Source organism: Anser anser (genome assembly GCF_964211835.1).
Source record: "Anser anser genome assembly, chromosome: Z".
Taxonomy (NCBI): domain Eukaryota; kingdom Metazoa; phylum Chordata; class Aves; order Anseriformes; family Anatidae; genus Anser; species Anser anser.
The window spans coordinates 3,803,706-3,816,124 of record NC_139723.1 but is presented as its reverse complement, the minus strand read 5'-3'; the positions used below and the strand labels follow the sequence as shown (position 1 = coordinate 3,816,124).

Sequence of the window (12,419 nt, the reverse complement as noted above, 5' to 3'; positions counted from 1 at the left end):
AACACATTTACAACCACCCATTTACCCAAAACTCTGCTCCAAGGCAAGAGACTGCAAGGATCAGCACCAATTACAGAGTATGATTAAATGTGAGGATGGATTTTGTTACAGAGCTCAGACCTTTATCTCCTGTGGAGACCTTTTGAAAATGTTGATATAATTGCCTCTAATTGAAACACACTAGAGTATCTAGATAACAGATTATACTTGAGCACAACTTGGAACATTTTAAAAATACTTCAGAAGTAACAAGTAGCAGCAATGGTGAGCCACTTTTACGGATGAATTTACCTAGAAGCAGCAGTACGTACACTTTTCAGCTAAAGATTTCTCTATCTGCCCAGGAGTTATTTTGTGCTGAGTCACGCACTCCTATGAAAGTGGTGGTGGGAAGGTAAATTATTTGTGTATGTGAGATTTAGAGGACTGGTGCATCTTGCATTTGTAAGCATAAACACATTTACATTGTGTGACTTCTTGATCTCTCCCCAGTTTTGTTCTGATTGTGGGAACACATTTTTTAAAAAGGACAATCATCATCTGCCAAGGTTTCAGTTGTTGTCTTAGAAACATTCTAAGCCTCAAAAAGATTTCCTAAATTATATTCAGAGTTGAGTTTTCTGGGTTTTAACCTCAGGAACATGGAAGACAACCACTCAGAAGAGTGGTACACGTAAAGAGGATCCCATTGACCTTATCTGACATTGTGAACACACACCATTTGCTACCTGCCTTGATATAGTAGTGAAAGAGCATATCATCAACCACCACGTTTTTAAAGCCCTTTTTCATGACTGGACATGGCCAGTTTCTTCTTTTCTGCATACAAACATACACTTCATATGCTCCTGGCTTCTCCATCCATCTAATATACAACCGAAACTCCTTATTACTTATTTCACTAATCATTCACCATGATTCCAAGCATTTATGCATTTCTCAGTCACTCTTCAGAGTCTACTCAGATCTACAGTTGTATTAGTGGCTTTATTTCAATTAATATTTAGTTTAACACAAAATACCAACTCAGCCTACATGGCAGTAATAAAATCATAGGTAAAGTGAACAGTCTCTCTTGTCTTTATGTTATGACTTGTTTGTACAATTCTTATAAATCCACATAATGGCATTTTCAACTGGTGATCTTTCTTCTTGCATTTTCTACACAACAGGAAAAAACATTCCATGTGAATAAAATCCCACTATTACCTGCCGATAAAACAATCAAAAATTCTACTATTGTATTTAATCGCAGTTAAGTGTAATCATTGGTAAGCTGGTATTCATGAAAATCTTACTGAATTAGTTTTTATATGCAACTTAGACCCTGGTACACTTTCAACTGTACTTGCTATATGAATCTGGCACAGCCAGATGCTGGTTTCATTTACAACAATAATTAATCCAATTTAGTCTTTAAAAGGACTTGTTAATCTACCATGTATGGAACACTAGCTGCATGGAAGATGCAAAGAAACAGGTCATAATAAAATTACCAAAACCAGAAACAAAAAGACTCATTAAAAATATATGCATACATATTGAAATAAGCAAACAAATGAAGTGATAGTGGTGGAGAAAAAGTAGAAGCTGGTTAGCTTCTAGTCACTGGTTAGTATAATTTTAATTTGCTGTAAAGCAAAATCATTGAGGAACTATTGCTCAAGAAAGCCAATTGTTTTCTCTCTCAAAAAATGAGTTGTCTAGGTTAAGAAAGTTTTGCAGACTTCAAATTAACACTGCACAGGAGTTGCTAGGGTCAGAATTTTATGAGCAACAGTAACTGCTGAGGGAGGATATTCTCTTCAACAGGACAGGTCTGTGGAAACCTTTTAGCAGGGAAATGAGCAATGGGAGATTTGCTAATTAGGAAGAGTAATAGTTATCCACAGTTTCATTATAGCAGAATGGCACATGAGTTTACAGAACAAAGGGAGAGGAAGAAAGGACGCAGAACATGGCAATAAGAATTGAAAATGACACTGAAAAGCATGAAACAGAGAGAGGTAGAAGAATAATCTTCTTCAAGGTAAGATACAGAGAAAAGGGATGAATAGGCTACTTGGGAATGTTGCTGTCTATTCCACTCTGTGTGTGGTCCCCAACTGTTTGTGATGTTGGGAAAAAGTAGGGTATAATGAAAAAAGAGCTGGAAGGCATTAGCTGATAGAAATCTCATACTCTTATCCTTTAAAGTGATAAACAGAACATTTGACTGTTTGCAATGAGGACAGGAGGTGTGAGATAATATAGCAGAATTCTAACATATGTTATAGTATTGCTCATGTATCTGAGTTTTGGCAAACAGTAGGAGATAACTTATATGAAGATACTAACAGCCTGTGCGTTAACACTGTATTGTGACTCAACATCAGAACAGTGAACAAGGGTGGTAAAGTAACATTATCTCTATGAGCAGCAAAAGTACAAATACACAGGTACTACCGTAAAGATAAGTTATCAGTGACAGACCAAAATCATGTGTTGATTGATGAAAAAATATGACACAAAATTTAAACTATATGAGTATCTATGATTTATTTCTTACAGGCTCCATCACTTGGCCATGACTCCAAAAGCACTTTTTGCCTTCTTTATTCCAAAGATGACATGAAGCTATTTCAGCTACTTTTACATTTCAACACTCTCTGGACTGAGACCTTAAAGGCCCCTTTTATAGCAGCTGCATTGCTGCTTACTTTTGCCTGTCCTTCGGCTTTAAATATCTGCAGATGGTTTCATGTTTATATCAAGCATCTCTGCACCACAGCAATTTCACATCTGGTGTGATTCGCAGACTCCCTAACAAGAAACTCCAGAGGTGGAATTACTCACTCTGCTTAAAGAAAGGGAAAGGTGCAGCAATAAGGTTTCTGTGGGAACCAGTTCCCACACATTTAGGTGATCAGGATAAAGGACAACTCAGTGTTTTACAGCAACAGCCCTTCCTCAGGGTTATATAGGTATAATACCTATTCTGACAATCATGAGCTCCAGTACTTGAGATAAGTATTTCTTGGCCCTCAGTTTCTAAAAGACCCCATATACACCTTATCTATCATCTGAAGACACCGTATATCTAAATTTAAAATGTGCTCATATATATATACATATATATTCAAAACAGCTTAGAAAGTCATTGACATCTTGAGATAAATGATCATTTCTTCTGCTACAGATCCCTGATTAGCTCCAGCTTTGACTATCTGATTCTAATTGGATATTAAGGGCTCACAACTGGCAACAGAGATGGGCCTTCAGAGCCTTCCTGATCATAAAATCATATTGCTCTGCAATAAAAGTATTCAGTTTAGGTTAATCTACTGTGAAATTGTCTTTTACACAAACTAATCCACAAATAGTTCTAGGCTGAAACTGCTTTTGAAAGGAGCTCTATGAACTTAAAATTGTGCTCTGATTTGGTGGGAATGACTGAAATCAGTTAATAAATAATTTACAAGTTCAGTAAAAAAACTACTAATTTAACCACTGGGAAGAAAGGTTTAGGTGCTAATTCTCAGATGAAACAAAGAATAAAATTGGATTCATTCAGCTTTAGCCCAGCCTCTGTGGAAGTAACGTAAGAAGGATGCTGAAAATATTTACTTATCTATTCCTGGGAGGTCAAATGACTACCAGAAAGGCTGTCTCCTTTTGTTAGTAAATCTGACATCAAAAGGTTTAGCAGTAAAATCTGCCCAACCTATGGAAATTTCACTTATCCCAGGATGAATGGAATATTCCTCATTGTCTTAACAGAAGTTGTGCAGGGACGGAGAGACTGCACAAAGTCCTCAAGAAATCTAGCCATCGTGAAATAAATAACTGTCATCTCACATACAGAGTCAATGGCTTAAGACTCATTTGAGTAAGGTTCTAATCAATGGCATCGAATAATCAAAATAAAGAAAGAAAGAATGTCCAGTTTTATTGAGTAAATTAATATTCCTCTAACAAAAGTGGAAACCTTTTCCATTTTCTATCATAAGTTACACTTGTAGAGTCTCTTCTCAGTAAGAAAGTTCTAGACAATGTCATTAGTTTTATGCTAGGGATAAAAAGAAATGAAGAATATTTTCTACTACTCATAAATCTCCTTACTGTAATGTTGAAGATTAATGGGATAAAACATATTACCATGAAGCTGAATTTCTAGAGTGGGCAGCAATTCTGGGCCACTGCGTCTAGTCTTGTTTACTCTGTGCTCTCACTAACATTGTGGACCAGCAGTACCACACTTAGCATTGTTTACTGTTGTCACAATACATCAAGGAAATCAGAGCAGGAATCTCAGACCTCAGGGACAGCTAGGTTTTAGAAAGCAGATTTCCTCACTCTGGGCAACAGGGCTTTTTAACTGTATAGTAACTGGTACAAGTATTTGCTGTTTCTTATTCCACAAGAATTTCATATGGAAATGAACTCTGGACCAGACTTGTTTAGAAACAGTCCTTTAATTAGTATTTCCCATTGGCTGACTCTAAAAAGCACAGACTTACTGTAAAGGAGGATTGAACTGCTGAAAAGACTTCTCTTTACTGTCAAGACAGAGACAGGTACTTGACCATTTACTGGCATGAGCTGCTCCTGTGGAGGATGGTGAGCAGGATCCCTCTATCCGATGCATTCTGGACAATTCTGTTTAAACTACCCCTATCCAGGTACATATGAGAATTTCTTTTGTGTTTTGACGTGTAAAAGGGAAACTGAGAATTCCCCTAGTTTGGAAGATAAGGGTAAAGGTTAACAACAATTCAGCAGTAACAACATTTCACAGTTAATGAAGAGGTTCCACTTTCATACAGTGGCAGAACATACCTCCTCTACAGGACAGAATTTGCTACTTGAAGATCAAACCCCGAGTTCTTGGGGATAAACCCTTCTGCCTCCCACTTTCATACACCATCCTCTTAGATGTCCTCTTCCTACTCACTTCCAAGTTTACTTCATGAGTTTTACCCTCATACACATTGCTTCTGCATAACCCCTTGCCTCCCTGATACCCTTCTCCTGTTTCACCTCTTGGAGATTCCATCACATCCTTAACATTTATCTCAGTTCTAGCACAATTGTGTTTCCTATCTTCGTCTGAATCTGAATAGGTCCAAATGATAAAACAACAATTCTACCAAGTGTTAGTTCTCAAGGCTACAATTTACCATTTTCAAATAATGTTTAACAATTATTTAAACTGGGATTGTTTTCACAATATGTTCTTAAAAACATATAACTGACATGTATGGCTGACCACTTCTGCTCAGGCTGAATAAAACACTGCTTTCAGACAGCTAAACACAGTAAGTCTCCTGCATCTAGCATTTCTGTTGAAGACAATGGTAGGATGATTTTGGCTTGCCAGCTTGATAATTATACTAAATGATATTGCAGCATGAGGACTGGTTAGATTAGCAAATATATGCCTATTGTTTGACAAAAATAGGGTGACATGTTTCCCCATATGCCCTTTTTTTTTTTTTTTTTTTTTTTTCTATTTGACTATTAGACTTGAACTTTGCACTACTGGCCAGAACAGCAAGCCATTTGTTTGCCAATTACCGCTATAAGCAGATTGTGAGTGCTCAAATCTTCCAAACAAATGGCTACAGCCCATATATATACAGAGCAGCTCAGCAGTGCACACTCAAAAAAGCAAAACTTATCACATGTTCATGTCACTTGCAATGCTCAATGCATTCCAGACATGGAGCACTTACTGTACAAATATACACACGTTAAAATTTGCTGACAAGATGCATCAAGATGAGTAAGCAAGCAGAAATCACTCAAAGTGCTTATACATATATTTCTGCTTGGAAATTCCCAGATAAAAGCATGGGAGCCATAAAGAGTAGTTCCTGTTATGATTCTAATCTAGGTTTTTAGTTTTATGAAAATGAGAATTTTTAGTTTGAGGTGTTGTGAGTTATGTTCACATTATACTTTTTCAAATGCATAAACCTTCACATAAATTTACTCCAAAACTGAAAATCTCAGCCCAGTAATTCCTTTCTTTGGGACTTTTATGGAATTGCTGCATGAAATTTGATAATAAAATACACTAGCTAAACAAACTAACAAAATACTCTGACTAACTAATGATTCAGGAAATAACATTTGTTGTAGCAGTTGTGATTCTTTGAGTCAATATCATAATGGAAAGAAAAAGAAGTTTCAGAAAAATCTAGCCTTTTATGTCTTTCCAATGAGATTCATCAAAACTGGGTATATTAAACGCACAAATGTCCTTCCTTGAATGCCTTTCAAATGCTCAATTAGCACTGGAAGCTCTAGACCCATGGAGAAGAATGAAACAAATGTCAGATTTTGTGAGCCAACATTTCCCCCCTCTGATGAGTAATGAATTACAGTGAGCAGCCACAAAGCAGGCATACCCCTGGAAGAGCAAGTTTCTGAGCAACGTGCTGAAAAGGTTTGACTGCCATCTACAGATAATAATAATTAGTGCAGTGGTAGCAATCAGAAAAATACATAAGCTTCATAAACATCCAGGGTAAATATTGGAGGAAAGATAATTATTAACATATGTATAGAATGTAACTATATTGAAATTCTTCTATTTTTCTGGTGAAAATGTAACCGCAAAGAAACAGCAGTTCCCTTCTTTCTGTAGAGTGGGTTGAGGCCTAATGGTTGCAAACTCAGCATCTACTCCTGCCTAAACTAGACACACTAGATAGAAATGCAAACTAGCACTATTTTCCATGTATTTAAGCTACTAATTATGAAGTGCTGATTTTCACATAAGAAATTCTCAATTAAAATGTCTGAACACCTAACTTAAAGATTTGTTAGTTAACAAAAACACACAAAAAATAGTGGCATGGTAAATATCTATTTACACATATACTTTCCAAATATTTGTAGATGGATATAGTTGTACAGATATCTGTTTAGAATGTTCCATTAAAAATAGGCTTCCTAATCAGCCTAGTTCTCTCTAGGCAGAACGTACACCACATATCACAACACAAATAACAGTAGAAAGATTTTCTTTCAGCTGTTCAGAACAGCTAGGAGGGTAGTTCAGTTCACTTCTGTCAAATACATCCCTTCTCTATTCCTTCTTTCTTGGAGTCACTTCCTTTTCTTGAAAAGCTACTGTAAAACTGTCTTTCCTTCCTCTATAACCTAGCAAAGTGGCTAGGCACTTACCCAGCTAAAAACCTCTTTCAAAAATTTTGTTCTAAACCTGCAGAATAATTGCACAGCATCCATCACAGCAAAAGGAAAAGAGATATCCACAGAGCAATGGATTTGGGGTCTGGGGAAGAATGACAAAAGGAGATAGAAATTTTCTAAATAATATCGCTAAAATTAAATTAAGTAATGATGTTTAAATACAGCATGATGTTTGAACGCATTCATATAAAAGGTGTGCTGTGCATTTATACAGAAAAGGGTCAAACAGGAAAACCTGTGGGTCCATGCTGAAGTTAACTTCAAATTCAAAGTCCTTCAGCAGCTAGAACTGAGCACAGTATTCCAGAAGCCAGAGACCATTGACTCTTCAATAACTTCTTCATATGTAAAGAAGAAAATGCAATACTGGCATTTTTACACTCTTACATCTTACTACAAAAATTTCTATTTTAATCTGCTAATTTCCTGAACTTTTCCTGCATTATTTTTTCTCAGTCTTCTCCATCTCCATGAAGTACATTTCATTTTTTTCTTTATATATGGTTTTGCTAATTCTCAAAAGTTATTCTACTTATTAAAATAACTTTGAAAAACGAAGACATTCATACCCTCCCATCATGTTTAAAATGCTTAGTAGAGAAAAATAAAAATGACAGAAGCTGCCTTTATATTGGGGTATTGAGTACACAAATGAGCTTTAATGGCCCTCACCAGCCTCATCTGCAGCCTCCAGCTACATCCTCTTCTCCTAGGCCCAGAAGCTCAGTTTGAACTCATCCCTCCAGTCTATAGTAGATGGAGGAGTGCTGATCTTCAGCCAAACCCATGCCCATCCTTTAAGAGACACATCTGAGATAAAATAGAGTTTGTGTAGAGAAGTCTGAATTGTCAGCAGATAAAAAATGCTAGGCCATGCTAGCAAAGATATGTTTGCACATCAGCAGATGAAACAAAGTTTAAAAGTGATATGTTTATAATATTTAAATTAAACCACATTTGCAGAAAGAAATGTAGCAGCTTTTTATTTATTTTAGTGTCCACTTAGGTCAAGCTTTAAAAATGCCTTCCTCTTTAGTTTCTTCCATACATGTTTTGGAGATAATTTGACACATGATTTTTATGAAAACTACATTTTGATTAATTACACTGTGTAAGTGAAATATTTCCTATAGCTCAATCTGTTTTTTACTGTACATTCTTTGGCATATTTAGGCATCATAGAGTGATGTTCATGTTAGAGAGACACAGCTGTAGCACTGTCCTGAGAACTGAGAAACAGGAGTTTAGCAGCTTGTTAAGATACAGAATGAAAAATGGATTAGTAAGTCAGGGAAATCATGTGTCTGATTTTACTGAATGTATCTACAAGAGAACAGGGCACTAAACAAACAAACGAACAAAGATATTCCTATTTTTATTTAGAGAATGGATATTCAGTGTATCTTCAGAAACAAATTGTTAGTTCCCAGACTGAGTAGCATTTATGGACCAAAGTAACAATAAAGTCCTGTGCAAATATAGGTGCCAGATTCAGGCTATTTAGCGAATGCAGCTAATTCACTAAGGATGATAAAGACATCTAATGAAATAGACAGACTAAAACAGAAAACCAAAGCAGGTTAATCAGTTAATGCCTTCAAGTGCAACAAAAACAGCTTTAGAATGCAATTTAACATACGACTTTTTTTTTTCTTTTTTTTTTGAGAACATTCAACATGCAGTTTTTCACCTGGTATATACCAAATTATGAAAATGACCTTTGGGTAACATGTTTAAAGGTACTTGTTCAGGTAAGGCATTACTTTATTTTTATTTCTCCTTCCTTCTGATTGACACAGGCATAGAGATGAATAATAAAATTTTTGGAAAAGAGAATCTGAACTACATGATAATCAGCCCAAGTGTAGTCCCCAAGAAAGTCATGGACTAAATCCTCCTGGAAGCTGTATCTGGGGCACGGACAAGAAGATGCCTGGGAACAGCCATCATAGATTTACAAAGGGAGATTTACAAAATCACACCTAACCCAAATCTCCTTCTGAAAGGAGACGAATGGTTCAGGCAAGTTCAACAAACGTTGTTTACCTTCACTCCAGCAAGGCCTTTAACATGTTTTTGTTAGATGGATTATAAAGACAGTGGAAAACTGCCTGTACTGTGAGGTTCAAAGGGTTGTGATCGACAGTATGAAGTCCAGCTGGAGTCTAGTCACTAGTGGCAATTCCCAGGAGTCAAGTATAGCTAATACTATTTATAGTATCCAGACACAGATGACGGGACGGAGGGCTACACTGGATGTTTGAGGAAGACCCAAAAATCAGGGTTGCAAGTTATTTGTAAGGCTGCTATTTAAAACAACAGGCTGGAAAAACGGGATGAGAGAAACCTCACAATGATCAACAAAGGCAAATCTAAAGTCATATACCTGGTGACAGAATAACCCTAAGTAACAGCATAGGCTAGAGGCAAAATGCAGGGCAGCAGACCTGGAAAACAAGACCTGGTGTCCCCATGCACAGCAAGGTGTGCGTGAATCAGCAGTATGTCTTGTGGCAAAGCAGTCAAGTATTGCTGATTGATTTTTATTAGCAAAAGGTAAAGGGAAGTCATTCTTCCCTTCTGTTCAGCACTTGTATGACCACATCTGGATATATTTGGTCTATCCACTACAGCAAAAAAGACTGACACATGGAGCAAGTTCACCAAACTACTGGGAGTCTATACCACATGATACACAAAAAAGCCTGAGGTTCTACAGTCTTAAGAGTGTAGGAGGGGAAAATCTTATTGCTGTTGTCAATTACTTCATACAAATGTCTAGAAATGAGGGAGCCAAGCTCTTCTTGCAGATGCACACTGGCAGCATGAAAGACAAGTTGCAACAGCATGGACACTAGTTCCAACAAATGGAGTTTTCACAAAGTAGTCAAACACCGAACCAGGCTGCCCACAGAGCTGCTGGGGTCTACTCACTGAAGATGCTCAGAATTCTGCTGGACAGGGTCCAGAGCCACCTGTCCTGAAAATTAAAAACTGAAATGTCAAAATACTTTTATATCCTAAGACGCAAGACATCTGTTTGTATCCAGTGATCTCTACTAGTGCCATCAGGACCTTTCCATCTCCTTCGGTTCTAAGTCCACTTGTCTGATGATCATTATCAATGTACTCCATTGTACAGCAAAGAACTATCTCACGGGGTAACATAAATAAAACGATAAACTAACCACAGCAGTGTACTAAAGCTTGTCTGAGCAAGATGCCAGTCGATAAGCTTTTAAAGGTAACACAGAGCTGCTATGTTTATCTACAGAGTATTTCCCGGATATTGCACTATCCTCTGCTAATCTGCCTACATTCTCTCAGCATCCATGCCTTAAGCATATCTTTAAATTTTTATTTACATCACCTTTGCAGTATTAAAAATGTACAAAAATTCTCTTTCTTAAGGAATTTTTCCATAAAGCAGTTTTAAAATACTCGATACATAGCTTTCCATTTCGCTAGATATGCCAAAGCTGACAAAGCTATGCTATTTTACAGGACAGATGGACATGTTCTCCTTATGCATATTCCTTCAGTTTTCTGACAGTTGTAGTTAACTACTATGTGAACCAGTATGAGACAACTAGGAAGTTCTTTGACAATTTATGCTCTTTTATTATTTATTTTTTTCATAACTATACCTTACTACAGGCACTAGAGTGGAAAAGAGCTTCCATCATCTACTACTTAAAGTAAATCTTTCCAACAGAATTTATGAGTACTGATATTAACCTTTCTAATACACAATTCTGTTAACAATGTAAGTTCTTAGTCTCAATTATATTCCCCAACACCTAAAGCTTTGTTGTTCTACATGCAGGACTGTCTTCTCACGTGGTTATATCAACCATAAGTATTCTCTAAATATATTCAAAAATATGCAATTTCAATTGAATTCACAACATAGGATATTAATATTGGATGAAATATAAGTACCGTGTATTCTAATTCTATACTTTCTGAAAATATATACACTATGGAAAAGAAAAGGTCTGTTCGCACATAGCCATGAAAACGAGGAACGGAAAATAAAGATGTACTTAATTTAGATATAGAGACTTCAGCCTTTTTTCTTACCTGAGTACCCAAACAAGCAACCATCATGTGAGTAAGAAGTTTAGCTGCAAACATTGCACACCTGGTGCAGAAAAGATGGGAGATTATAGCCAAAGCAAAACCTACACAGGAACAAGAAAAATGAAAATTTAAGGTTTAGGCTAATAAGCTATGCCAGATAAGGACAACAATGTTGGATCTCTTGAATGTACAGATAATTAAGAACATATATATATAAATGAAACAAAACTTAAGAGGACACATTAACTTTGTTTCACACTGGCATCACTTATGAACATCTAACATCTTTTAACATCTATTTAAGCTTTTCATAGGGCTAGGAGCTAAAATAATTGTATAATGTAAAAAAGTCACTTTTGCAAAATTTTTTTTCTTTTTTTTTTAAAGTTTCTGCATCATATGGATGATTGTCATAATAATCAATAAACAATTAACATAAGCATTCAGTGTTCAAATTAATGTAATCAGAAAAAGCTTTCAGTAACAAATAAAGAAAATAAATAAATGCCTCCAGCTACGTAGCACTGCTGTAGGAGAGTTAGCTCTATACCTTTCTAAATACCAGTCTCCTGTTTGTGTTCACCATAGAAATCTATCTGAGAAGTACTCAGATAAAATGACTTTTCTGTTCACTAATTCACTGTGAACATGAATAAAACTGAAATGGGAAGGCTTCTTACTTAACAGTAAGGAGGTTTTAGAAGAAGGACCCTGGGTAACCTGAACCAATAATAAAACCACTACTGAAGCTCATGTAAAGTTAATTGTATACTTCCACTCCACAGGAAGGGGGAGGATTTGGATACTTAAGACAGATTTTTTATTCTCCTTTGAGACAGGTTGATAGCTCAATTATAAGCATTTGTAAGACATGAATGAAATAAATCATTTCAGAAAATCAGTTCTTGACTTTTCATTTATTAGCTAGTGATAATTGTATAACTATCTAAATAAGAAAATTGGAAAAAATAATATTGTTTGATTTTGCTGTGTTTTGTTTTTTGTTTTTTTTTAAATTCTTCACACCAAGGTAGAGATGTTAGAGAAATAGCTAATACCCTTACAGCTCTAAAAACTAAAGCAACGGCTAAATTACTCAATTTAATTATATATATTCACATAAAGAAATACCTTCA

The 12,419-nt window shown here is 36.0% G+C and overlaps 1 protein-coding gene across 2 annotated transcripts in view; it reads right to left on the bottom strand.

Annotated features, from left to right (window-relative positions):
• Window positions 1-12,419, bottom strand: part of ADGRV1 (adhesion G protein-coupled receptor V1) — a 288,840-nt gene that overhangs the window by 141,784 nt on the left and 134,637 nt on the right. For both annotated transcript variants that reach the window (XM_083816849.1, XM_083816850.1), the window contains one exon: window positions 11,284-11,384. In XM_083816849.1, the coding sequence (XP_083672975.1) occupies window positions 11,284-11,384 (101 nt within the window). The remainder of the gene's footprint in view (window positions 1-11,283; window positions 11,385-12,419) is intronic.